Source organism: Varroa jacobsoni, unplaced genomic scaffold (genome assembly GCF_002532875.2).
Source record: "Varroa jacobsoni isolate VJ856 unplaced genomic scaffold, vjacob_1.0 scaffold_1276, whole genome shotgun sequence".
Lineage (NCBI taxonomy): Eukaryota > Metazoa > Arthropoda > Arachnida > Mesostigmata > Varroidae > Varroa > Varroa jacobsoni.
In genome coordinates, this window is record NW_019214178.1 from 66,477 (window position 1) to 91,910 (window position 25,434).

General features: G+C 39.3%; 4 protein-coding genes and 1 long non-coding RNA gene across 11 annotated transcripts in view; 2 read left to right on the forward strand and 3 right to left on the reverse strand.

The window, feature by feature from the left end:
- The window catches only part of LOC111268322 (uncharacterized), a 65,228-nt gene extending 60,779 nt beyond the window's left edge, over positions 1 to 4,449 (reverse strand). Inside the window, exons 1-2 of one of the 3 annotated variants that reach the window (XM_022847227.2) lie at positions 3,788 to 4,449; positions 3,514 to 3,571 (exon numbers count right to left, since the gene is read on the reverse strand). In XM_022847227.2, the coding sequence (XP_022702962.1) occupies positions 3,514 to 3,529 (16 nt within the window). In that variant the 5' untranslated portion in view covers positions 3,530 to 3,571; positions 3,788 to 4,449. Of the gene's footprint in view, positions 1 to 3,513 lie in introns of all 3 variants that reach the window. The other 2 variants (XM_086971662.1, XM_022847228.2) reach the window with 2 other exon arrangements.
- A 913-nt stretch (positions 4,450 to 5,362) lies between these two features.
- LOC111268324 (uncharacterized) lies at positions 5,363 to 10,193 on the reverse strand. 4 transcript variants are annotated; one of them, XM_022847231.2, is made up of 6 exons: positions 9,729 to 10,193; positions 8,407 to 8,710; positions 7,676 to 7,949; positions 6,690 to 7,556; positions 6,308 to 6,558; positions 5,363 to 6,144 (listed from the first exon to the last, which is right to left on the reverse strand). In XM_022847231.2, exons 2-6 carry the CDS (start codon positions 8,701 to 8,703, stop codon positions 5,941 to 5,943), a joined length of 1,893 nt encoding a protein of 630 aa, XP_022702966.1. In that variant the 5' UTR covers positions 8,704 to 8,710; positions 9,729 to 10,193; the 3' UTR covers positions 5,363 to 5,940. The 4 variants fall into 4 exon arrangements, with proteins under 4 accessions (XP_022702966.1, XP_022702964.1, XP_022702965.1 ...); XM_022847229.2 differs by having other exon boundaries at positions 8,407 to 8,728; XM_022847230.2 differs by having other exon boundaries at positions 8,407 to 8,740.
- Positions 10,194 to 12,906: 2,713 nt separating this feature from the next.
- Noc2 (Nucleolar complex protein 2) lies at positions 12,907 to 24,297 on the reverse strand. Its single transcript, XM_022847235.2, has 15 exons — positions 24,004 to 24,297; positions 23,160 to 23,291; positions 22,861 to 23,028; positions 22,517 to 22,696; positions 21,313 to 21,465; positions 20,795 to 20,858; positions 20,364 to 20,512; positions 19,527 to 19,804; positions 19,085 to 19,247; positions 18,678 to 18,845; positions 18,294 to 18,420; positions 14,028 to 14,122; positions 13,796 to 13,916; positions 13,447 to 13,601; positions 12,907 to 13,215 (listed from the first exon to the last, which is right to left on the reverse strand). The coding sequence occupies exons 1-15, from the start codon at positions 24,178 to 24,180 to the stop codon at positions 13,042 to 13,044; spliced, it is 2,304 nt and encodes a 767-aa protein (XP_022702970.1). The 5' UTR covers positions 24,181 to 24,297; the 3' UTR covers positions 12,907 to 13,041.
- Positions 14,129 to 19,032, forward strand: LOC147752401 (uncharacterized). Its single transcript, XR_015314156.1, has 2 exons — positions 14,129 to 15,391; positions 18,954 to 19,032. It is a non-coding gene; the product is annotated as an uncharacterized LOC147752401 (long non-coding RNA).
- A 275-nt stretch (positions 24,298 to 24,572) lies between the features above and the next one.
- LOC111268330 (uncharacterized) overlaps positions 24,573 to 25,434 on the forward strand; it is a 7,200-nt gene continuing 6,338 nt past the window's right edge. Inside the window, exon 1 of one of the 2 annotated variants that reach the window (XM_022847255.2) lies at positions 24,573 to 24,879. In XM_022847255.2, coding sequence (XP_022702990.1) covers positions 24,785 to 24,879 — 95 coding nt within the window. In that variant the 5' untranslated portion in view covers positions 24,573 to 24,784. The remainder of the gene's footprint in view (positions 24,880 to 25,434) is intronic. The other variant, XR_002685156.2, reaches the window with a different exon arrangement.

Below are 25,434 nucleotides of genomic sequence, written 5' to 3' on the forward strand. Positions count from 1 at the left end.
CAAACAGTGGTCCCTTTAGACGAGTAATATTGGGAGCAATGCCCCCAGCAATGAACAGACGGTGGGGACGGTCACTGAATAGCCGTCATAGTGACGACTGCAACGAAGCCGTCGTCATACCTACGAGCCTTCAGTAGCTTTTATATCGGACTCTATGGCATCTGGTTCAATGCTTCATTGCCAAAGCTTCTTTATAAGTGCGTGTGACTCCTGTGCTGTTAGGCCAATGCTCACTTTCTGCGTTCGTTGCGCCGCTCAACATTAACGCCGTTCTTTAACGGGGCTGGCTGGCTGGCTGGCGCAAACATGAGCACAAGTGGCAAAAGCAATACGTAAACAAAGGCAGAAGGGGGCATCGGCCGGCGCCAGACGAATCAACAGACAGTCGAATTGAAGCAAGGGTAGGCGAGGAGAAGAGAGGGCAGACGATTGACTTTGTGGAACGTTCGTTGAACTTGCGTCGGTGTTTGACCGGCCAACTGACTGCGCGTAGGCGATATGTTCAGCTAATAGCCCTCAGTAGCGAGTGCTTTTCTTGCAGCCATTTGCGGGTTTCTCACTGCACTGGCAAAGGAGAAGGCACCACAGTATTGCGTCTAATTTAATTAGTTCTATGATTTTTATAAAGTGACTCACATAATCCATATGATTTAAATGCTTCTATATACTCACTACAATATTGAAATTGTGTTGTTGACCCGTATTTATGAAGTTTGTAACTGCTACTAGCAAATATTAAATAAAATTCAATTAGTTTGACTGCTTGCATTGTTTCTACCGCGAGGGAAACTTGGGAGGATACTGGTGATTTTAGCCCTGAAAGAAACATGAAGTTGACGTCGGGCAAAAAAATTCTAACAGATATTGGTCAAAAAATCTAATTGGACTCTCCCGTCAGTGAAACAGATAGCCGCAGCTTATTTGGCTTTTATATTATTAGAGTTTGCTGAGATTTTGGTTTGCTCTAGTGCCAAGAAAGTTATTAAAATTAATCAAGATTATTAGAAAAGCGTTTTCAAAAACGTTTGTAATGGCGCGCTTATGGATTGTCATGTTGTAATAGTCGTTTCATTAAAACCAATATAGAGATACAGCAGGCTACAAAGCAACATAAGGAAAAAAAACGTAGTAATGCAGTACACCGTTACCTGACAAATGCAAGTATACAAACGTCTCTGAGGGAACGCATGAGAAGTCCATAGAAGCGTGAGTTTAAAATAAAATCATCAACCGGATTTACTGAAAACGTAATCCAGGCATAATATGCCCTATTTGTTTCACGGCTGTGTGCCGTTTCACACATCTAACGCAACAACTTTACACTAGAGTACTTTGCTTTGTATTGGCATTGTAAAACGCAGTTCATTGTTTCGGTCCTGCTTAAGATATATTATGTAGCCACCTATAATAATTATATTATCTAGTACTTTCCAGATGGCCTGTTCTTTCTGAGTACCTATTAATTGGTTTTTGTAAAGAGAAACCCCTGTCTGCTGAGGCCGGATATCGGTCAAATCTGGCGTCGTGGAAGTTAACTATTTCCCACTATTGCAACCGTCCTTATGTTTGCTGTGGCTGCTGCTGTCATTATGATTGTTTTGTTCATTTATCAGAACTTCCGCCAGCCCCTGAGGAACCTTCAAAGAATACTGCTCCTTTCCGTTCATAACAGTCCGTCTAACGGCAAGGGCACTGCTAGATGTTCTTTTTGGCTTTTCCCAACAGATGCAAATGCTGCACAAACCGCAGTTCGCGCCAATAATATTGCTCCCTCAGCATAATCGTCATCGATATCAACATCGGGTAACAACGAAGACAGGCGCCTAAGTAAAAAAAATTAATAACAACTATGAAAGGCGCCGTTGCTACTGAAAAAGTAGAAAAAGAATTGAAGTAGATGATTTATAGAAGACTGGGCTTCTTCGGCAAAGCCAACTGAGCATCATCAGCTGGTCCTTTTGCCCCCTTCAACCATTGCATCAACTGACTGACGCCGCAATGACCGGCCGAAAGCTGCAGCAAAAATAATCACGATCCAACAACTGCTTTTGCTGTTACTCGTTTTGGTGACGCTGACTGTAATTGTAATGGCGATGATTGAACCACCAGGGACAAACCCACAGGCAGGTGGGAGACGTACAAGGGGAGAACAAGACGAAAACGTCGACCGCGCGAAAAGAAGGCGAAAGTTCTAGTGATTGTTGTAGAGCAGCACTGATTCGGCATCATCGTCAGCGCCGCCGCCACTGCTCTGTGCCTTTCCCCCGATTCACTATTCCCTGCTTTTCCTCTCCTCCGCTTTCTTCCTCGTCTTCGTCTCGGTTATTCGATGGCCCGTTCTTGTTGTTACGGCTACTACAAGTACTTCTACGGTAGCTGCAGCGGGGCTGCTCGTTCACGCGTTGTCCGTCGCCGTCAGCATTGGCAGTTGGTAGCCGGTAAGGGTGCATTGAACCCATCGTAGACACGACGATCACTTCGATGATGATGAAAAGATGGATACGAGAGCTTTCTTACCGACAAGTTAAAGAATCAAGGACCGTCAAATTAAGTTGCATCCACCTGCATACACTAAACTTATCTGCTTTTAGGACGCTTTTAGGAATATATCAGCCTATCTATTTATAAGTATTGATTTTTTACTGTAGGAGCGTACATACGACTTGCGTTATGCAAATAATATGATCACTCACCTTTTCAAACAAAAACGATGGATGACCAGGATTGTCTAGCTACAAACATAATAGGAGAGATGAGAGAGAGATAGGGGTACTCATTTGCGCCATGCGCTACTTGACTGTCTGATCTTGAAATGCTCGGAGATTCGATTATAGTTATATACATTACTTTAAAACACTTTTTAGAAAAAACAGGGCTGATAAGGTACGAGAATCGGATCCTACTATTTTCAGAAAGAAATATTTAAATATCATACATAAGGTCTTGCATTGCAGAATCGAAATTTTTATTATAAATGTCTGACTTTTGAATCTTTTTGATGAGCTGAATTGATTCGTCTATGGGAATTATTTTGTGGTACGGGGAATAATTTTAGCGCGGATATAGGCGGCACAATGATAACGAAAATGTTTATAGGCGATATCGCTTTAATTTATGTAAATAAGGAACTATTCATATTGGCTACGTTGTAACGTTTCGTAGCATACGCACGGTACGGGGGCAGCTTAAGCTCCCTCTGACTATCCTGTGAGAACCTGTGTTTTTGCCTCTCGATCTCGCAGAAAAAAACGAACCCAATTACACCTTCAGCAGCACACAGTTATAATGAATTAGTCGTATTTTCTGCATTGAATATTATTTTTTGCGAGCTTTCAGAAATCACTTAACATATCAAACGAAATGCTATCATTCGGATTTTCGTATTGTCGTGACAGGTCGTAGCAGTAACAGAAAAAGTGAGTACGAGCTGAGTAATTATTAGTGTGGGTTGTATCTTGGGGAAAGCTGTAAATTCCTTCAGGAAGCTAAACCAGCCTTCATCACTGTACTCACCATCCATCTGAAGCATGGTCGTTTCGGTGAGAGTCACAAGATAGCGTTCGTAATTATCCTATAGAAATTCAATGGCATTAATAGTCACTTAAGCCTCCACACACAAAGATGACCACATTGCACACCACATGTTTAATCCGAACAACGTTTGAAATTGTATTTAGAGAAAACGTTGCGACAGTATCAAATCAGACTGAGTGAATTGGACCACTTCGTAGTCCTTATAACATACAGTTGTAGCATGTATGATGATTTCGCCACTTTTTATCCTTACTGCTTATATCGCACTCGGTGAGCGCTCGAGTACATCCGTTTTGGCATAGATGGCACTATAATGTTTGGTGGCCCGAGACCAGAGGACAGAACGAATAGACAAACCAATAACAGACAAGGACGCAGCTCGGAACGAGACACTACATGAATTATTGTATATTTCGTATTACGTGGCTTAGTTTTCCCCACGTTTAACAGTACGTCTTTCGATCAGTCAATGCAATAGCCGCACACAGCTGCTATTATTGTTGTTGAGTATCAAGAAGTGCGACACTTTGAAACAACTTACGCACTTAGCGATAAATCCAGGTAAAACATTTGCCAACGAAATAATTGCTATGTAAAAATACTCTACTGGGAAACACTTATATGCAAAAAGAGTTAACTAGTTGAATAGATAGAGATGTATAGATACACAAGCAATAGTCAGTGAATACAACATAGCCATACGATAACGACGGTATGACACAACGCCGAATAAATCACGTACGTACATACAGAATAAGACTAGCATACCAGCACATATATGTACGTAAAACTACAAAAATTAAACACGTAAACGACGCGAAACACGCCACAAACACGCAAACACAGGCGGTCTACAGGGCCACTCTAGTGCGCGCCGCTCATCGACGCTGAGAAGGTCCGAACTGTCGCGGGAACCGGTGCCCAGGAGCCGGGCGCTTCCAAACAGCAAAACCACACACGCAGAGAAAGAGTAGGGCATAAGGGCAAGAGCGAATCCAGCAAAAGTGTGCGAAGCTTGCAACGCGTAAAGAGAATATCAACATGTTCATGAAATACCGTTATACCGCTCCTACAGCGAAACAGCGCCTGTGAGGTAGCAGAACCCGTCAACGAAGTGAATAGTGCGGGAGCAATGCCAATACTTGATGCCCACGTAACTGTAATAACGGCAGCGCAACGACTCGCTGTTGCGGCTGCCGTTATTGTTGTTATTCTGCGTCAATGCATTGTTACTCAAGACAACAACTGAAACCAAAAATCACTTTGATGAAGGAGCTTGCTGCACATTAGCGATTGCAGAAGACTGATCATTAGCTGTCGTACGTCGACGTTCTATCTTATTTTGCGCAAAAAGAAGCCATATATAGATATAAAGACATACAACTTAGCGCAAGTGCAAATTTTCACAGATGTTCTTGCGCTGCCGACGCAAAAATACAGTAATGATGCATTTCCTAATTAATGATAGATGTATATTTGTGTTGTATTACGCGTATTTACTGCAGTATTGGATTATCAAGACTCACAGTATTGGTACGCCAAACCAAAGCAATGATGCGAGCAGATAGTCCTAAAATCGACTTGGATAACTCTCTATTTCTACAGAAAAGTGGCGTTATATTATAGAGAGGTCGCAAGTGTAGTTAGGCACACAGATTTTGTACCCATTATAAATAAGATCAATTGAACCCTTTATTTTTCTGTAAGCACGAGCATCCATGCCAGTATGTGGAAATGAATTGAGCGGATAGCTCGCAAGTGGCATTTGGAAAATTACGGAACTAATAATTATTACTATTATCATTACTATTAACAATAACTCATAGGCACTGATTCGTGCGTCAAGACCTTTATTTCGTCTCATGCTAAGTTAACGTGCGTTGGACTATTGAACAATATGCGCTTGCTTACTTTTCACGAAGATCAACTACGCGTAGTGTCCCTTAAAAATCAGATACGACTATTATCAACGAACCTAGCTAAAAGAAAGTACTGTTAAAGGGTTTAGCATTTTATCTTTCTGACCTGGATGCAAATGTACATTTAAGAACTACCGAGGTCTGATATCATATCGGGTATCTATACGATCGTATATTTATATAAAAACAGCAACAATTGAAATCTAACATTTTACATGTATATGCATACGTTTTTAGTTTAAATACAAATGTCACGCCCTCGATTAGCTTGTCGAAAATGACTATCTACAAGCCGAACTATGAGTAAACACATCATTTAATGCCTTTTACCATTTCAAGGTATGTGTACGTATTAGGGTCGAGGCACGTGTATGTATTAGGATAGAATTTATTACGTAATGATTGATGGACCAAAAATTAGCAAAAACGGCTGTTTCCATTAGCATCTTGGCGTTTCGACTATATACGAAAATCATATTACACAGGACTAGCTACTGAAGGGTTGATCAAAATCCATACTAGCGATCTCCCTGAGGTTCTTCATTTCTTCATCAAGTTTCAACTGCAGTTCTTTTCGGATATCTCTCAGCAACGCTATTTGAGCCCCAGTACGCATACGGCCATTACGCGCTTCTCGTTCTAAAGCATCTTGTAACATATTCAACTGGGTTCTATAGAAGTGCTCCATTCCCTGTGAAAATCATGTTTAGATGAACACATGTTAAAATAGTAATTACATAAAGCTTGTTTCTGTACGTTGCCATTTTCCCAATTTCGTTGTTTAACTTCGCATAACATTAGATCGATATGTATGTCTCAGCAATATGAGCTTGTGTGTATAATGAAAAATTAACCTGCATATAAATTTCATGTCTGTCCCTTTCTCGTCCCCGTTGTTCTGCTAACTCTCGGTTCAAATCGAGCAATTGGCTTTTTTGCAACCGCATTGCTTCAGTGAAGGTCTCGCGTAATAGACGTTCTTCTGCCAACCTTCGGCGAGCCTCCTTTGAGCGTTCTACACGTTCTATTTCTAACTGAGCATGTGCTAATTGCTGTTCCTGAGTACGTGCAAATTTTCGTATATTCCGCACGCTCGCAGCCACTCCTGAAATACACGACAAAAAGCAAACCAAGAAATGAGAACATGAGGCATATTTAACTGAAATATATCATAAAAGTGCCTGTACTTTAGATAATCCAAAAATAAAAAGAAAAAACGTTTCCTTTTCTTTGTACCTTTCTGCGTACTAAGAGCAGATAGTCGAGCTTGTTCACAGAGCTCCTTACGAATCTGTTTGACGCGAGTGGTGTGCCTTTTCAACAGATCCTCATATTCCCTTTCTAGCTTTTTGAGCCCCGCTTCACTTGTCCCATGCGACACCATCCATTGCAGATGCTGGCTGCACTGTTTGCGAAGTACTCGTTCCAAGTGAGGCGAAATTTCCGAAGATTCGGCGACAGCAGACTCTTCATTGTCTACATCGTTATTGTCAATGCAACCTGTTGGAGCGCTAAAAGTACTAAATGAGTAGGCTGGATCAGGCGGAACCATTGGTACGGGTCGTAGAGTTGTTTGCCTATTAGGTATAATAACGTTTTTCTTAAAAACTTTCACGGTCTTGTTGTAAGGTTTAGCTGTTGTAGTTAGCACCTTTTTCTCTTCATCAAATTTGCGCTTGGCAGCCTGAGCTATTTGCCTCATCTCATGTCGGCCATCAGCAGTAGCTGCTTTTACACCATGTTTTGTAATGCTCTGATAGTTTGAACGAAGAATCTTTGAAGGTCGACTGACTTGGGCCGTGCTTGTTTTAGCTTTCACAATGGGATTTGACACTTGTAAATTCTTAGCAGACACAGCGGGACAACTAGGACCAGTTAATGAAACGATCTTCTTTGACGGTGATTGTCTCGTAGAAGCCGCTGCTGATTTATTGTCAGGCACAGTCGTAGTTGGCGCCGAGTCACTCTGAGCGCCACCAATAGGCGCGGTGGGTTCGATCAGTTCCGGCTCAAATGAAAATCGAGCCAAATATTGACACAGCCGACACGGAAGTTGTACTTCTTGCGTTGGCTCCGAAAGACTTGAGGCAAAGGAAGACACATCTGTAAAAAAGAATATGTTTTTCATATGATTGTCAACAAAAATCATGTGATTAAATGATGCATTGATTGCTTAATCCCTTTTTATAAAAGTGTTGGACCGTAATTGAATACAAGTTTACCGGAGGAAATCGAATCGCAGCTACTACAGCTGATCGAAGAAGTAAGAAGACCATTTTTGCGCTTTCCACCTCGGTTCAATGAAGAATCTGCTGATGACGATGTTGAAGTAGAGGATGATGAAAAACTGTGAATCAATCCTACTAAACTTTCGCCTGATGTTTCGGGGGTTCTGTTCCCACTACTAGCCATTGAATTGCTCGACATAGTAGATACGATGGTACTAGTCTCATTATCACGAAGGTGAACGCAAGCTGCTAATATCTCCAACAGATCCTAAAAGGCCATTTTTAAACACTTTACAAATTGCTTTCGAATGATGTGGTTAGGGCGGCTAATACATATATCCCTAAGCCAACCGTGGACATGCGGGCATAGCTTAAATTTTAGGGTTGTCATGCTGCCTTATGGATCTGATGAAAAAATTCTAGATAAGCCCAGTAAGACTCACTCTAGCTGGACTTCCTAGCAGGATCAGGATTAAGTCTTTGATGCTACATCGAAAAAGTGAATCCGAAGACTTGCTTACATAGTAGAAAGAGCAGAAGGCCTTAAAATCACAATACTACTACTCGAGTACCCACGCATTACATGAATGCCAATTTTTATTCAGCTTTCATATATATATATATATAGCAGTTAAGAGCACACAATTAAGGCAATATCGGCTGTTTCGCGTACAATATATGCTCACCGCGGTTTTTACGTGCAAGAGCTGAAACAAAAAGTATACCTGAACTGTTTCAGGTTGTCCCTGAAGCAACTCCTTGGCATCAAGGTGGTCCAGTGGTGCGCGTACCACCTCTTCACTGAGTATCCGCAACACATAACGGATGAGTTCCAAAGGAGAGAGATCTTTTGGAATCTGGATAGATGTTAGCGAAGAAAAAAGTACGCCGATAAGCTCAGCGGAGAAGCCGTCTTCAGGCAATGGAACATTTAGTTGAGAACAAAGTTCTTTAAGGAGTTCACCACAATTGCCATTTCCAGTGCATTGAGCGCGCTTGTTTTCCACAGAGCTCGCCAACATGACGTCACTGTTTTACGAATCGCACCTAGAAGTCAATCTTTGGTAATAACCTGTGAAGATGCTTTGTGTACATGGAACATCCACAAAAAGTCCTTTTTCAATAACAACATTTTATTCAGGGCTTGTGGGTGTGATATGGCAGAAACTCGTTAATGTCAAAGATCAAGACATTTATAAGACATGTTCGCATGTGCCAGCGCAGTCACTGATGGTATGTAACATATTTATGTTTTCGAAAATAAAGTGCATTTTTCAGTTATTGGCTTATGCTCGTCCTTTCCTACTGTCCTAAATTGACTCGACAAGAATTACTAATCTACCAGAGAACTTTTGCCTATTATAATTCCCGTTAAATTATACAGAGTACTATATTGCATAAGTTAAATGTACGAAAAATGTATATGTATATAACATAGCGCCGGTTATAGGCACGTCGAAAAAATTTCTAGCCTTTGCGATAATGGATCCTTATTAAACTATGTTCAAAAATAAAGCCTTTACTCTCACCCACAATATGGTTTTTCGAGTAAAGAGTTGATAAATAGTTAAAAATGATGACATCGCTAGAAGGAAGGTGGTAATTTTGAGATTTGCCTACATTAGGTTGATAAAAATAATTAACAAACTTAAAAAACCGTTTAAATTTAGTTGCCTATCCTGAGAACGTGGATCTTGAGTAAATATATATCCGACAATTGTATTTCTGTAAATGATTACAACAGAATAAATTTACTTGACATAACCAAAATATCGACCGCCATTCGTCGGTGCTATGGCTTGCGCTCCAGTAACGGACACCTTCGAGCCTTTTTTTTTTGTCTACTCTGCTTCGTTCGTGTGAGCTTACAGTTGTTCTATGTAATCAACATAATTGGTGTGTAACAGTAGACATAATCTAAGGGCCCACAAATGTGTGTTTTTTTTTTATACAACAGTACACCTGAAAAAAGAGCAAAAAAAAACGAACGGAGCACTAGGAGGACAAAGAACTAGAGCAAGTCTCAAGAGTACAACATGTTGGTTACCTTTTCTTTATAATTGGTTTTTGAAATTCCTAGAGTCACAGTTATGAAATGTCCCCTGGGTTTAATGCAACGGTTACAATTTGATGCTTCAAACAGTTGTTAGCAACGGATCGGTGCCGCCTCTCCCGCGCTTAGAACTAACTCTCTGCTGCTGTTGTTGTACACTAGCATTCGCACACAACAACAACAAATTCGTACCACGAAGCGTGCCACATTGTGGAGCCCTTATTGACACATGATACATGACCACCCACACCTATCGTCACATATATTTTTATTAGCTTACAAAATATATTCTCACTTAAATTTAAATTGATAACAGAAGTGGGAACAATCCGTTCTAGAAAGGGGTCAAAGTTCCAGCTATATTCTATCAGTATTTAACTTAATTCCACCAGAGATTAGTTTCATGTATGCTGTCACTGGTCAGCAGTTGCTGAAGCTAGTTTAATGCTTGCACCAAAATGCACACCCAACGACATGCTTCACAACACAGACATAAGTAGTGAGCACTAATAGAATATAGATAAATGTGACATAATCCCGTAGAACGCCTAAACGGCGCCGGTCTCTGGTTGGCACATACAACATAATGTATAAATTCGGCTGCTAAATTCGTGTTTTTTTCTTATGCGTTGCATCTAAGAGTATATCGATATATGAACAGATATTTTTTTGGATCTTTTTTACACTACATATAAACAAGTCTACCTGAACTAAACTGCTTAAAATGGCTAAAATGTCTCAAAAAAGCTAATTGCTGTATCTGGATTACTTAATTGACAACTGATATTTTTTTCCAAAGAAGTAGCCGTTCCACCAAACCAAGTGCATCTAAATGACGGGTTGAGTCATTTTGGTAGATTTTTAAGCTCTTTAAGCCTGAAAGCATTTGAGGGTCTTTTGACTTGTAATATGGAAATCTCATTCGGATTTTTAAAAACAAAAAATCGGCAAAGCAAGGTTTATTTCAGGCACAGAAAAATTTTGATTTTGGCGAAGATTCGTACAGTGCAAAGAAATTGGATAATAGTCTATTTTCGCTCAAATCGCAAAAACGACACATTATTTTCTAGCATCACGAGCTCTTTGTTCGATTCTAAAAAAACAGGCTTTCTTTTTTAGACTCATGAACACATGCTCGTTGCGATAAACAGCTTACTAAGATCTGTTCCACTTAAAGTGTTGTATCTTGTAGATTTTTTGAAAAATGGGTGGTCAAAGGTTTTGCTTCTGTTAGCAGTAACACACGGTTTAAACTAAGTGTTGAACCGTTTATCGCGCAGATCCTTTGTCACATCGCGTTTAAAATGATACATTTCTTCGTGTACTACACGATTAGTGTAACTAAATAAAGGACCTCTTAAAAAATTTAAAATAGCGTAGTGTTAGATAAACATACGATGTTTAATAATAAGTCGCATTCATTCTTACTTCATACAGTATGGCCCTTTCCTACATAGTTTGTATATTATCTGTCTTACTACTTCCATAGTTCCAGTTGCTACCAAGATTGCTATGAACAGCAGAAATCGATGTTATGCAAAAAATTTCGAAATTTTAGGCAGGAGACAAGCCAACATGTACTAGAATAACTTGCGTAGAAAAATCAGATCCCGTAGTATCTATTAAAAATCACAACTATATTTGTATAGTTCCAATATAGTTACCTTTGTAACGTGTTTCATTGAAAATCGGGAAGTTTCAAAGCAGATGCTCCATTGAATCTAAAGATACGTAAAAGATTGTTGAAAATGGTAGACATCAATTAATAGCGCAATTAATCTATAGCAAAGAAGTAAGCAAGAAAGAAAGTGTGAAAGGAAAACGAAAGGAGAATATCGTCTGAATGGTTGACCATATGCTAAAATAGTGACGTTTTAGGGTAGATACAACAAGGAGGCATGTAATAAAATATTAGGTTGGTGCAAAGGTAATAGCGTTTTTCAAATGTCTCTATTTTCGCTTCATCTTTCCAGTGTCTGTTTACTTTGATTACGTAACATTGTAACGTGTGTACTTTGATTACTTAACAAATTGTGTTTCTTCTATTGTTTTTTTCTTGTTGTTTTCTAAAGTCCATTGTAATTTCATAATGTACAGAATAGAATTTAACCTCAAGATGAAGCCTTAAAGATGAATGTCCCTGGCAAAGTTAATTTCAACATTCGCTGGGATTACTTTATACAACGAAAACTTTGTGGAGTGTAACGTACTAATTTCATTCCAAAAAGAACTGCTAAAAATGGTTTGCCAAGTTTAGTGACGGCACTTTGGAATTAGAGATTGCAGCCCGCTTCAGCCGGTCTTTTGAAGTTGACAAGGATTGCTTAAAGCAACCCCTGAACAAACACGACTGACAAACACATCATGAATCGGGCAAAAAAATGATTTGATGTCATATAACTATCATTAGGCATTTTGGATCTATGGTACCTAGACTAATTAAAGAACACGACTTCTGTCTCTCAGGATTCCGTCAGATATCGTACAATAGGTAGTAACAATGACAGATTCGTATACAGAGGTATCGCAAATAGTAAAGTGGTGTAAAAAAAAAGTGAAATAAAAGTGGTGTCTCTACGATAGAATAAAGTAGAGCAAGCAATGGATAGCTTCGAATGATATGTGTAATCTCAGAGTTATGCCACATTAGTTTTGGATCGGCGTTGGGTGAGCCCAGATAAGTTTTCGAGAGAAAAAGGATATCAACAAGGACTTGTATATGGCCCATTTGCATTAGGTGAGCATTATTATTCAGAAAGAAAAAAGATAAACAACGTAAAAGTCAGTCTTCTCCATAATCACTCTTCTGTCAGATCAGGCATAGCAAAGATCCTCTTGTATCCACCGCATATTCTAAGCCTTGGGTCGGCGGACTACCATTTTTACTATCATTAGCACATTAGCTTGATCACTTATTTTACAATCTAACACTGCAGTACTGTAGTAGTAGTAGTACAAATGTGAAAACACCATACGTATTTAGTATTTTCCGTAGTGGCGCCGGCATTTCATCAGACTAGCCTGTAACCTTTTAAATATTTGAATAGCATTAGTACGTTATCAACGATTTTTCAACTAATTACTGCCGCAGCTAAATACGCGAATACATTGAGTTGAAGAACCAACAATTTGACGAATTATCTACTCTCGAACTAAATGACAGGAACAGAAATTAATGTATTAGCCAACTTCAAATTGCTTTATTGTGCCCCACCTTTACAATCTCTACTACATATTATGGCTGGTCGAAACCATTAGCCTCAATCATTAAAATTACATAATCACATGACTGGTAAATAATTATCCATTAGTCCTCGTCATCGTCATCCTGTTCAGCTATTTCAAATCCGATTTCGTCATCGCCTTCCTCTTCGGTGTCCAAATCAGGATCGAGGTTTCCCTGTTTGTCTTCTTCTGAATCTTCACTATCTTCATCATCGATTCCTTTCACTTGTCCATTTTCGTCGTCAGCCTTAGTTCTCTGTGATACCCAAGCAACGACAGTTATAGCCGTTAATGAAATACCTAACTAATCCGGTAATCATATCGCTTGAAATAAACATACTGCCAGTCACATTGAAAAATGACGTGTTAGATAAAATGAAAGCAAATGTCATTGTCTGCAAAGCTTAATAAACTGGTCTAAGCCTAACGTTAAACGACAATTTTTTTGTATGAACAAGTAGAGCTAAATTTATCCTCCACCACCTACATTTTTGTTTTTCTTGTTTTCTGATTGCTTTTTGTTATCGTTCTTCTGATCCTCCCCGCTGTCATAGTTCTCGATAAAATCTTCGTTCGCCGCACGTCTTCGTTCCTCTCGGAGTTTTTGGTATTTTTGTTGATATAGGCATAACGGTGTTTCTCCTGCAAAATGAACAACAGAAAGAGAAGCATGATATAAATTATGAAAAACGCATAGAAAGTGGAGTCTTGGTTCAAAAGGCTGGGTAGCACTTCTTATTGCAAACTGGTACATTATGCTAACGTCTTTAGGCTACTGATCGCCCAAATAAGTGCGTAGTGAAAAATTGGTAAATTCGAAATTATCTGCAACATACCTCTTAGCTGGAGTTCATAAGCGGCTATTTTCTCAAGTTCCTTTAACGCCAATCCAGACTGTTCCCGTTTTCCGTTAATAAACCGGCTATTCTCAGAGATTTTGTCCAATAGCTGTTTTAGCTATGCAGTGATAAACAAATACACAATTGTGTGTTATTTCGCTCTGCCGCGTATTATAACATTTTTAGTAGGCCATTTTAGTGTTACGATAATCCGCAAGTTCTTGCTTACCGTTGTTTGATGCTTTACGACGCCAAGTTTAAGCCTTTTCAACTCAACGACTGTGGCAATCACTATCTCAGGAAAGGACATAAGGTGACTTACACCTGAAATAAGTCCAAATAGTTCATGACATAACCGGTTCTATCATATATATATATATATATATATATATATATATGTATTACTGGTTCCGACCAATGGAGGGTACATTGTGCCCTTTAGCCCGCCGGATCATCGCTAGTCGCCGGCGGTCGAATCTCGTCCTGCTACATTTTTAGTTGCAGCGGTGGGATCCAGGAAAATATGTATGGACAGCATGCAACATATTGATGGGGTCAGAGCCTTGTTTATAACGGCAGCCGTCATGGTAAACGGTTGGAGAAGATTACACACTTACTACATACCCACGTTGTTGCAAGAAGAAGTTGTATAAGTCATCGTACCCATATAAACTGTTATGGAAAGCCATGCCCCATTAATTAAGGCCGCGGAGTCGTAGACCCATTTTCCGCAATAAGCCGACATGCCGATATTCGTTTTTTATAACCGATACTGCGTGGGCCGCATATATTGGAACGAGCTAGCTATGCTTTGTCGTCGCCCAGCAAAGGCCAGCGCTTATTCCGTCTCTTCTGTTACATTATATATATATATATATAAGATAGGCCATCTAAATCCGGGCGGTTTCTTATGAGCTGTTCTTACCACTTTATCTAAACAAAGACAAGTATCTAATGAAACGTCTTGCATGCGATAGGAGCGTTATTCCTAATAATCGTGTTAATTCATTTATTATTCACTGCGATTATATTTTCAATTCAGAACCTAATTCACCTGCAAGTAACTTGCACAAAATCTCTTCCTTAATCGGCAATTCTATAATGGTAACCGTGCGTCAAGCGATACTGGTAGCTCAAATATAAATCAAATTTGATTTGAACAAAATTTTATTAGTATTTGAGTTACACTATCAAAAACTTTCACCGGTAATACTGAAAGGTAATACTGAAAACTATCTCTATACAGGTCCACAACAAACTATTCTAACATAAGAGAAAATCACTGTACTGTTTATAACTAATTAAAAAGATTTGCTAGATACCCTCAAGATGGTACCAGGAGACAACAAGCAGCACGATATCTATCACAATCTCTTTCGTTAAAGCACTAATCATCACTTGTGTGTCGTAAAGCTCGTGGAAACCCGTGGAAATGTTATGCTGTTTCACTCATTGTTCCTAACTGTAAAAATCCTTATCGATCACCGTAAATTTTTATTACCATGCCCTCATGTTTGTCTTGGGGACTTCTTTTGCTGGGGGCTTAAAGAGACGGCACGGATCCTCGTACAGTGATGGTGAGTCGGCTAAGAGGTACGTGAGCCGATTTGGGCTCATTATGTGTTTTTTTGAGAAAGGAGACTTTGACGGAATTGAATTATCCGAGGTTTTCTATTGTAAAATCTCTCTCCAAATAACGCGTCTATCATACAGTAGTCGGATCTACCTTTAAGGTCGTACAAGCTGAGAGCGGTTGCAAGCCGTTAGGCGATTTGATCAAAATGCGGCCAGCACTGGCTTTCTGCGTCACTGACGTGCGATATGAAACCTCTACTATTTGTGGATAAAAGCAATCCCGAGTACGGAAACCAATTTACAAGACAAAAAACGACTCAGCGGGATTCAAAATATCAGTGTACCATCGTTCAGTCTCCCTTTTAAACCTTATCGCCTTTGTCTTGGTCAGGTTTCCAGTCAGCCCAAAGTCAGGGACTGCCGCGTAAGCTGGCTGCACTTACAACCTGTTCGACACTTATGCCATCAAGTTGTTGACCTCCTGGACCGTTTTATTTGACCAGGGGGGCCCTACAGCAAGATGAAGAACACGAATGGGCTTAGGTTAACCCTCTGAACCGATTGTTTGCCTGAAAAGCGGGATTTCGGCCATCCCTTCATCGATAATTATTCTCCTCTCTTGTGGAATCGCAGCGAGAAGGTTGAGCACAGTTCCCAGCTTAACCAGCGTAAGCATAACCTGATCCCTGGGCGCCGAGTCAGCGGCTGCCTTAAAATTGTCAAACATTTCCGTGTAGCATATTGAGTGGCGTGGCTAATACTACCTTGATGTCAGTCATTAGAACCATGCACATGGTTGCTGTAGAGTGTTACGAGACCTATGTCGCTCCATTGGGATAGCGTTTATGCTTTCACAGTAGCTGTTCGATCTACTCGGTAGCAAGGCGGAGCGTAGCTTACAATAAACAATTTTTTTCGCTGTTCTCCACCCTGATAACGGCACAGTTGGGTCGCCTAACAAGGAAGCATCTCTGTGCTGGGCCCAGAGTGCAGCGATATGTAAACATCGATTAAAAAGTGCCACTTATCACGGTACCAGACCATTAGCGCGTTTAACACGCTCAGTTCATATGCTGTTTGCGTCGGTGGCTTCCTTATTGCGTAGGCTTCAAAGATCTTCTGATGCAAACACCTCCATGTGACTTTAAAGGCAGAGGAGTGATTTTCGCATCCCTCCATTAAAACTAAATTAATACTATTAATGTAGTTTTGGAGGGACCGAAACAGATGACCGTCTGATAGGCTATACGGCGGATGCATCGAAATTTCTTATCCAACATCGATTTCTGCCAGGTAACTAAAGGTGTGCCTAGTCTGACATTGTCATAGTAAAAAACGATACTTTTTTTGCTCATAACTCCGGTCGATTCTTTAAGTGGCTTAAAATTGCTTATCGGCGTTTTGTTTCTCTACGGTATCACTGCGGTTCACATATTCGTCTTGCTCAGCTTTTGCAATAGTTTCTTCAACTTTTCCCGTAATTGATCGACCTTTAGGAGGAGCATCCGTGATACCGAAATTTCCAGGGCAAAAGCGACAAAACTATCTTTGGGTCGTTTATTCAGAAAACGCATCTTAACCATAAACAGCGCAAATTTCTGAACCTGGACAGTTTATGTGCCTTTACCACAATACGACGAATCTTTACGAACATTCTGCTCGTCTTGAAGGCCCTCTACTTCAAACCCGAATACAGGCATTCTAACAATTTTAACACATCTTTTAGCACATTATTTTATATTTCTACTACGTTAGAAAGCAATAACTACAACAGTCACTGCGGCAGTCATTCCAATTATTTTATAGGCTCATACCAGAATACTCTATATAATATGCTTATTATATAAATATCATATAAATACGTGAATCGCATAAAGGTGTACAGTTAAATCAATTTTTTTTTGTAACGACTTACAGTTTTCCTGCTATTTAAAGATGAGAAATAAAAAATCTCAATCTGTGAGGAAGCCTTTTTTCAAGCCATCCGGTGACCTTTAGCGCACCTTGTATGAATTTTTTGTGAGGGACTGAATTGTTGAACGGAGAATAATAATGGATCGTGTAGCGGTAAATGCATTCATATCTTAACTGCATCCAAACTTGCAGCTATTTATTATGCATTAATATATGTATATTTTATATATTAGTGCACCACTCCAGATATATTTTGATCAACGCAGCGGCCTTAACGATAATTAACGGGCCTTACCTAGAGACCAGTATTTATGTCAAGCCTCGTCAAAGTAAATAATAAATTTAAAAAAAAGAAGATTACTCAATATTTTATATTGTGTTAAGAAATTTCTTTCGATGATCCAGTAAGGTTATTTTCCACTAAACATTGTGAATAACATATATCTATGCTTCACTGAACCCAAGATACAGGGTTACAAATGTCCCAAGTTGTCTGTCACATTCTACGCCCCATGATGCTTAAGGCCTTGGCTAACGTTATTTAATCTGGTTAGTTTAATTCTTTATTACTTTATGATAATATTATATGAATGAACTATATGATAATGATTTAAATATTTTTTTCTAAGGGCTTAAACCACTATCCTTGCAACGAACACAAATGCCTGTGGCAAGGTAGGGACGAACTTCAAAAATATTGCGAGTATTAAGTATAATCAGATTCATCTTCGTCAAACCTAACTACAAAACCAGCTGAAATTAAGAACGTTCTAAAAATCGCTGTTTCTAAACTGGGGCTCGAACCTAAGACATCGAAATTTCATTTTGAGTCCAATGCCCTGCTCGCTACTTCAAACTAGCAGTTAATTCCACGTATACCCTATGATAATACTATGAATAGGACGGAGAGCCACTGTCATGAACGTAATTACTATTAACTGGTAAATAAACTGTGTTGAATAAAACTTTCACCTTAACGGTACAATATTTAAAAACATTTACTGACCTGTAAGATACCCAAGTGCCATATCTTGAAAGCTTTCCATTACGGCATCTCGAAACGCGCTTTCCTTAGACTGCTTATCACTGACGCGCAAAGCACATGACAGATTCATAGGTTTTATCGATGCTACCTAATTAAGCGGACAGATAGAAAACGAACATGCTACATATTTAAACATTACTTAAGCTTACTAAGTGCTAAAGTATAGATATTTATAATTTTCTAGTTTTCATATGTGAGGTTCAATTAGTTGGCATATTATCCTCATAGACCATTCAACGACGTTAAGACAGTGGTGATATTTTATATAACAATTATCCTGGGCACGATTTGTTGCTCCTGATATTATTATCACAACAATTCTGCTGTACAAGTTGGTGAACTTACCTTAGGTTTCTTATTCCAGCGAATTTGTTTAAGTGTAGCAACCAACATTGGCATTATCGGGACAAAAGTCTGCGTATCGGTGGAAAGTTCTATCAATCCGCGGATCACATGGAGCCGTAGAGGAATATATTTTTCAGTTGGCATAAGATTTAGTACCCCAATCGACACCTGCAGACAAAACTTTTACTGCTTAACGGAATTAGTTATATTTGGGATATGCTATATACCGATATACCAATATGTGATTTTTAAAGTGTCTCGACCTTTTCTTTGCAGCAACACTGTTACTGGAATATGGCTATCTTAGTAATTAATCAATAGTTATAAAAGAAAAATACTATCTATAAAAATAAAATACCTCGCCAGACGCATCGTACAAATTCGGCAATATTATTAGCAAATGATACCTGGACAACAGGATAAATTAGCGGTTGCATCGCTGCTATACGGATCGTGGCCAACAGATGGCACCAGAGAAGAAGCGAATGCACAAATTGCCAGTTGTAAACTGTTTTGTGGGAGTCCTTCTTTTTCACCGTCATCGCAGTTCGCAATGTAATTGCCAGCTGACTGAAAAGTTGTTCGTTACATTTCAACACCAGCATTAATACAGCCATCGACGGCAGTTAAGAGCGAATAACGGAGACCATTTGATACAACATGTGCAGGTAAAGTGTTCTGATTGAGTATTGCCTTTGTTTACTTTACATGTGTGCCCATACCCACGAATTCTTCACCAATTCAAAGGTAGCAATAGAGAATAAGTTTGGGGATCTTATAAAGCATGCAAATTAATTCTAGTGGCAGTTTTATTGAGCTTTAATGAGCAAAACCTCTTACCGCTCTTACCGTATATAGAGGAAGGAATGCTGGTAGGCGACGTTCGGTCGAAGCGCGTAAGCTTCTACCAAACTCCTCCGCATAAACGAAATTAGCGGCCATGTCTGAGGAGAAGTGAATTTCGAATTGGCTATATATGAGAGGTACATTGCCTTAAGGACTTCTTGGAAGGTAATATCATCTCCGGATCGAATTAGACGAATTAAACACAGAAATGAAACAATGCGAACGCTCTCCTCTCCGGTGGACCACAGACGCGACAGAGTCTTCAAAAGACGCTTCTCAATCTGCAATCAAAAAGTTCACTCAGTTAGAAGCTCTATTTTATTGCCACATTTGACAATCACCTAAGACATGAATTTTTTCGTATAATACTCGCACAGATTGTTCCCAAAAGTAACATATCCACTTTATATTTTTCGTGCATTTCGAAAACTCTTGAAAAGTTACAAGTAAACCCGAAGAGTGACTGCTACTTTTACATCAGGCGAACATATAGAAACACTATGGGCGCCATGTAGTAATACTATCGCCAGCGCCAAAACAGAAAAAACGTCCTAGGTGTTTCTTGGCATAATCGGTTAAAAGAATTTCAAGGCCAGTGATGATTTAGTATGGAAACTCAGAGGATAGCTCCACGGAAAGTATAAATAAGTTTGTCACTAAATCATGTGTCTTGACTCATCGGTACGCATTTAAATTCAATAAATTTTAAACGAATTCGGCAACAACGGTAAAACGATTGATAACAGTTTTCGCTCGAATGCTTTTTTGTTTACCTAATATACAGCTTACGAGTAACATTATTTACAACGAGAAATATTATGCCGTGTTGCGCTTACTTACCTGCGGCCTGGAGCGAACAAATGGTAACAGAAGGAGGACGTGTCGCAATAGTGAAAGAAGCAACTTTTGATGAGTTATACACCCAATCAACTTGAGCAGATCAGCCATGTATAACGTGATGGGGTTTTTCACCTTACGCCAAAGATGCCCTGAGATCCGGACCCAAAGTTACCTTGTTCATTCTAATTCCTTTTACGATGTTAAAACTATTTTTATATAAGTTTTTTTTTCGTTGTAGGTATAAGCACAAGTTTAATAAATGTTTTCTATGGTTTCTCTATATTCCACAGAACTCGCCTCTGGGGACTCCATTTCTCTAATCATTTCTGCCGAAATAGCTGGGGTTTTTAATATGAGAAACGTTACTCAATTCAAATTAGCTACCATAATTTGTAGTAAATTAAACCCAGAGAGCAATGTTTTAAACACACCTTTGGTCGGATCAATCATCTTTGAACCATCTTTCGGAACTGACGGTGGCGGGAGTTTCATAACCTGCGCAAATAATGAAGTCAATCAATTATCTTATTCTTCACACTAATTATAAATTCTACTCTGTTAATTAAAATAAACGAATAAATATAACGTAGCTTGTCTTCCTTTTTTTCTTTCTTTAGGCTTATCTTTATAAAATTTTCCAGTACACACATATACATTTATACAGATAGATCGTAATGTGTCCTCTAATCCAAATTGCCAAATCACCAGAGGAAACAACAATAATGGCAGAAGTGGCCTGAATAGCGAAGGGAAATAGTATGGTTGATAGTTCGTAGACCAACTAATGCATTAATTTAGGTTATTCCTTTCATGCAATAATAATAATAATACTAATCATAATTGAGAGTCATATGAAAATATATCAGCTTCTAAAATATTGAATAGTTATTAATAAATAATCTTTTCTGCACCAAAAGTCAGTTTGTATTAGGTCCCAAGCAAGTCATACCTTGTGCACAACCGGAACCAAGTCTTGAAGGCAGGCAGAGACAACGGCATTAAAAAGTCGTTGCCCCTTAATTATGTATTTCTGCTTCGCGCTATTCTGGTCTCCTGAAGCTTCACATACTGCGCCATTGAACATTTGCGTTAGACGCTTAATCTGCAAAACAGCGTGCATGCATTAAAAATATATTGATTCAAGCCTATATGCTAGACTGTTATAATTTACCGAAAACTCAAGTCCCCGTTGGCTAGCCACACACTTCTAATACTACGTTAGCGAGAGCTTAAACCGCTACGAGGTTCAACTAAATAGAACACACGCAGGATGTGTCAAGTCGTAACGTGAGTCCAAACCGTTTCTTTACCTAACAAGAAGACAGTTTCTATTTCGAGACCACGCAATATTATGTATTCCACGATGCCACGATCTTGTCCTGTCTCACGACCGATTTATTTACTCATTTTCGTCCGAAACTTTCATGTCTGGCGATGAAAAACTGGTTTTCGATCGGCTTTCGAGCTCATCATGCAAGCAGTCTTTTTTTTAAATTAAAAAACGTAGATCGAATGTGCCTGTTGATGGTCCTATGATTTCTGTCTATCGGTTCGTCCAATTCACGAGTTGCTTGCCAGTTGCCTCCCTTTAAAAGTGTTCTTACACGGTTCTCATCGACTGCAAATGCGCAACCGAGGCAGAGTGCATCCTTCAGTTTGGAGATACTATTATTGAAATCTAACAGATCATTTTGGAGTAGTTTTTGTCAGTTGTAGAAACTTTGCTGCACACGGTACATATATGCTGTATTGTTTCGGCAGCTTTTTGGCCTCCGGAAAGGCAAAATAAGGCAAGTATCGAAAACGCATTTTTTAAAACCTGATTTCCATCTTCGAAGTCTAAATTCTGATGTGCAATTTCCCACGATGTTATGGCGGATTTGCAGAGAAGGGAGAAAAGAGGTTTTCGAATGATGTCTAGAAATAGATAAGCAATAGGAAGGGTTCAGGGAAAACTTACTATGTTATACCATAATACAGTCTATATTCAACATAATTATATAAAGGCTTTCAACCTGACAAAAAAAATACTATCATCAGCAGGATTAAATGTATAAAATAGATGATTAGGACACTAAGCATGTTAGCAATGATCAGAGTGTGATAAAATAGTAAATACGTATTGTCTTGGCATCAGCAATCATGACGCCTACCTGGTTCGTGTTAGGTTTGTTACGAAGATGCTCGAGAAAACTGCGCAGTTTTTTTTCGGTAACAATCTGCGTGTCCATATCAATAAGTTCATCTTCACCGATATCCGATAGCTCAATTTGGTCCAAAGCCTCATCTTCTGAATCGGCCTGCACAACTGACACACGGGGTTTGGCAATAACCTATAATAGTGGTTCCATAAAACGAATATGATACGCAAAGATTCATAATTAATCATCATAAATATGCTTCTAGCATGCTGCTGTATTTCATACTTAACATATTTAGAGGACTAACAGCAATCAAGCATATAAAAATGTAGAAATGACTTCTCGTTCAAACAAACCTCATCGTCAGATTCTACATCTTCAATATCGTCATCATCCGTCCCTTGAAGCCCAACACTTTCATCTAAGTGTTTATCGCTCTTTTCCGAAAGGTGTGATGCAGCAAACGTAGCCTGCTGTCGTTTGAGAACTTTGAACCCTTGTTTTTTTGTCTGGCCCTGTCCAGCCTAAAATAGAGCCATCAAAATCAGCATTAACATGTGGTCGTATTATCTAACATTTTCTATTAGCTTTACCCTCAACGCGACTGCACTACACGGGCTATTCTCCGCTAAGTGTTACCGATTACTTGAGTTACCTGTGAAGTCTTTGTGCCATTCGTCTTTTTGGTTCCATTGATTCCAGTTTTCTGAGTAGTTCTCTTCGTCGAAGATTCTTCCGACAACGTATCTCTATCATGCTCAGTGCTCAACTTCTTCTCCTTCTTAGCCTGAAACGCACTCGAATTATTATGCTGTTAGTGACTTGTGTGAAGTTCGTATAGCGGACAGCGTAACATGTCAGCTCATACGCCGAGTAATAATACACAATCTTCCAATACACTTACATAAAATCGAGCTACTATATATTAGCATTAAGCAAAATACTAAAAATAAAGCATTATTTGGTTAAATCAAAATGCATACATTGCGATATTTCATTTATTTCATATGATATGATAAATAATATACAGGATTGCATTTTCTGATAACATCGCCAATGGTCAGCAAGTATTCTTATGATCGTAATTATTCATTTGAATCTGAAAGCATCAACAAACTGCTTACGCTATGAAATTCTATTCACAACTTATGAGATGTTTTTAAACGCATCCACATACAATTTTAACTTAAGTTTGTAAATCCAAATTTTATGAAATCCATTATAGGACGTTAATAAAGCTAAATATCCCAATATTTGTTGCACGACAATCCTTTTGACACATCCACGAACCGCATATTGCCATTCAGAAATCGGTGAGAACTTGATTGTGTAAATGTGCTGGCTATCACCAGTTTAATTAAACTGGTGGTAATTTTTCTCGAGTGATTACCATGAGTAACTATGCACATTTAATATCGAAGAAACCAATCGGACTGCAAAAGAGGTCTACGTGTTAACGGTTAGCAGGAGAGGCAGACTTTTATACAATATTGAGCTACCTTCGACCGCGCGCCGCTTTGAGCTTTTGTGTCGTCGTCGTCGTCTGAACTGAAACCTTTCTTCATGAACTCAGCTAATGACATATGTGCCATTTGAGAATTTTCGTCGAACTCATGTTCATTTCGACCAGAAGTCTCAGCCTTACGTTTGCGAGAAGTCTGCATATCGGAGACCATCACCTTCAACACTCCAACTCGAAATCCTGCACAACTGCCGGATGGCTATCTCCACTCAGCAAGCCGATGCTGGGTCCTACTGAGCACGTGTGTTCAATGTTTATTGCGCACTGATTACTGCCGATGGCGTAGTGAGCGCCACTAACCATTCGCGTTGTTTGTTCAGTCAAAAGCTGGCCGCATTTTGCCGCCATCGCGAAACGGAACAGCGCAAAGATGTTCGCTTCTTATTTCTATAGTTTGCAAACAAGTAACCCGAAAAAGCATTGGGATTTAAACATGAATAAAATGTTTAATCTAGAATATTTGTTTCCCGAATCGAGCTGTAGTAAGTGGATTTAGGAATGTCGCACTGCTGTCGGACCTGTCTGCTCGCCGTTGCGCCAGCCGTATCAGCAACGCTGATATTCAGCAACGCTATCGGCGGTTGTGGTTAGCATAGTGGACCTAGCCAATTTGATTCTCTGTTAAAAAACTGTGTTTGCGAGTAGAAAACCCGCTATAATTGTAAACTGTGATCGCCTGTTTTGTGAATGACTGCTTAGAGCTAGATACCCGGCTCGGGTATCAACAGTGCCAGGCTTGCCTGGCAGCTTCTGACGAAATGAACTGGTGTTTGCCAGCGATTAAAGAGTACGCAGTGTTCTGGGCTGTTGACCGCGTTTGCAAGTATTATGTGGATAAGGACTACGAGAAGCGGTGAGTAGACTACGATGCGATATTAATAAACGCTAAAGCGAATCCGAAAAATTACATTTTTCAGTTCTTTGCTACGTATCATTTTATTAGTATTTGTATTATGACTTATTGACCCAGCTTTGAAAAAAAGCGCTTAAGAATTTCGTAGAAAATAAACACCTTATGGTTCTGTATGATGGTTTATAATTTTTAGCTAGTGGAAGATGCTCAATTTACCTGAGGACTACAATTACAAATTTAGAAATTCAAAACTTGAGACCAAGTGGTTCGGATGAAGTAAAAGTTATGGCATTGTTATCCGGCATCCGTTAAACCCACATTTGTTATCAAGGCCCTGATGCAAGAAGTTGATTGACTATGACCAATGTACTTCACGTCGGGCTTAAAGCCCGTTACGTGCTTATCAACGATGTTTTATTTGTACTCCGGTAATCCCGTACTGGTATTTTCGATTCATTCAGACTGTATTTTTAAAGTATATGCGCATATAACTGCATTCCCCAGGCCCATTTCTCACAAAGGCCGACTGTTTTAATAAAAAAAAATTATGAATGT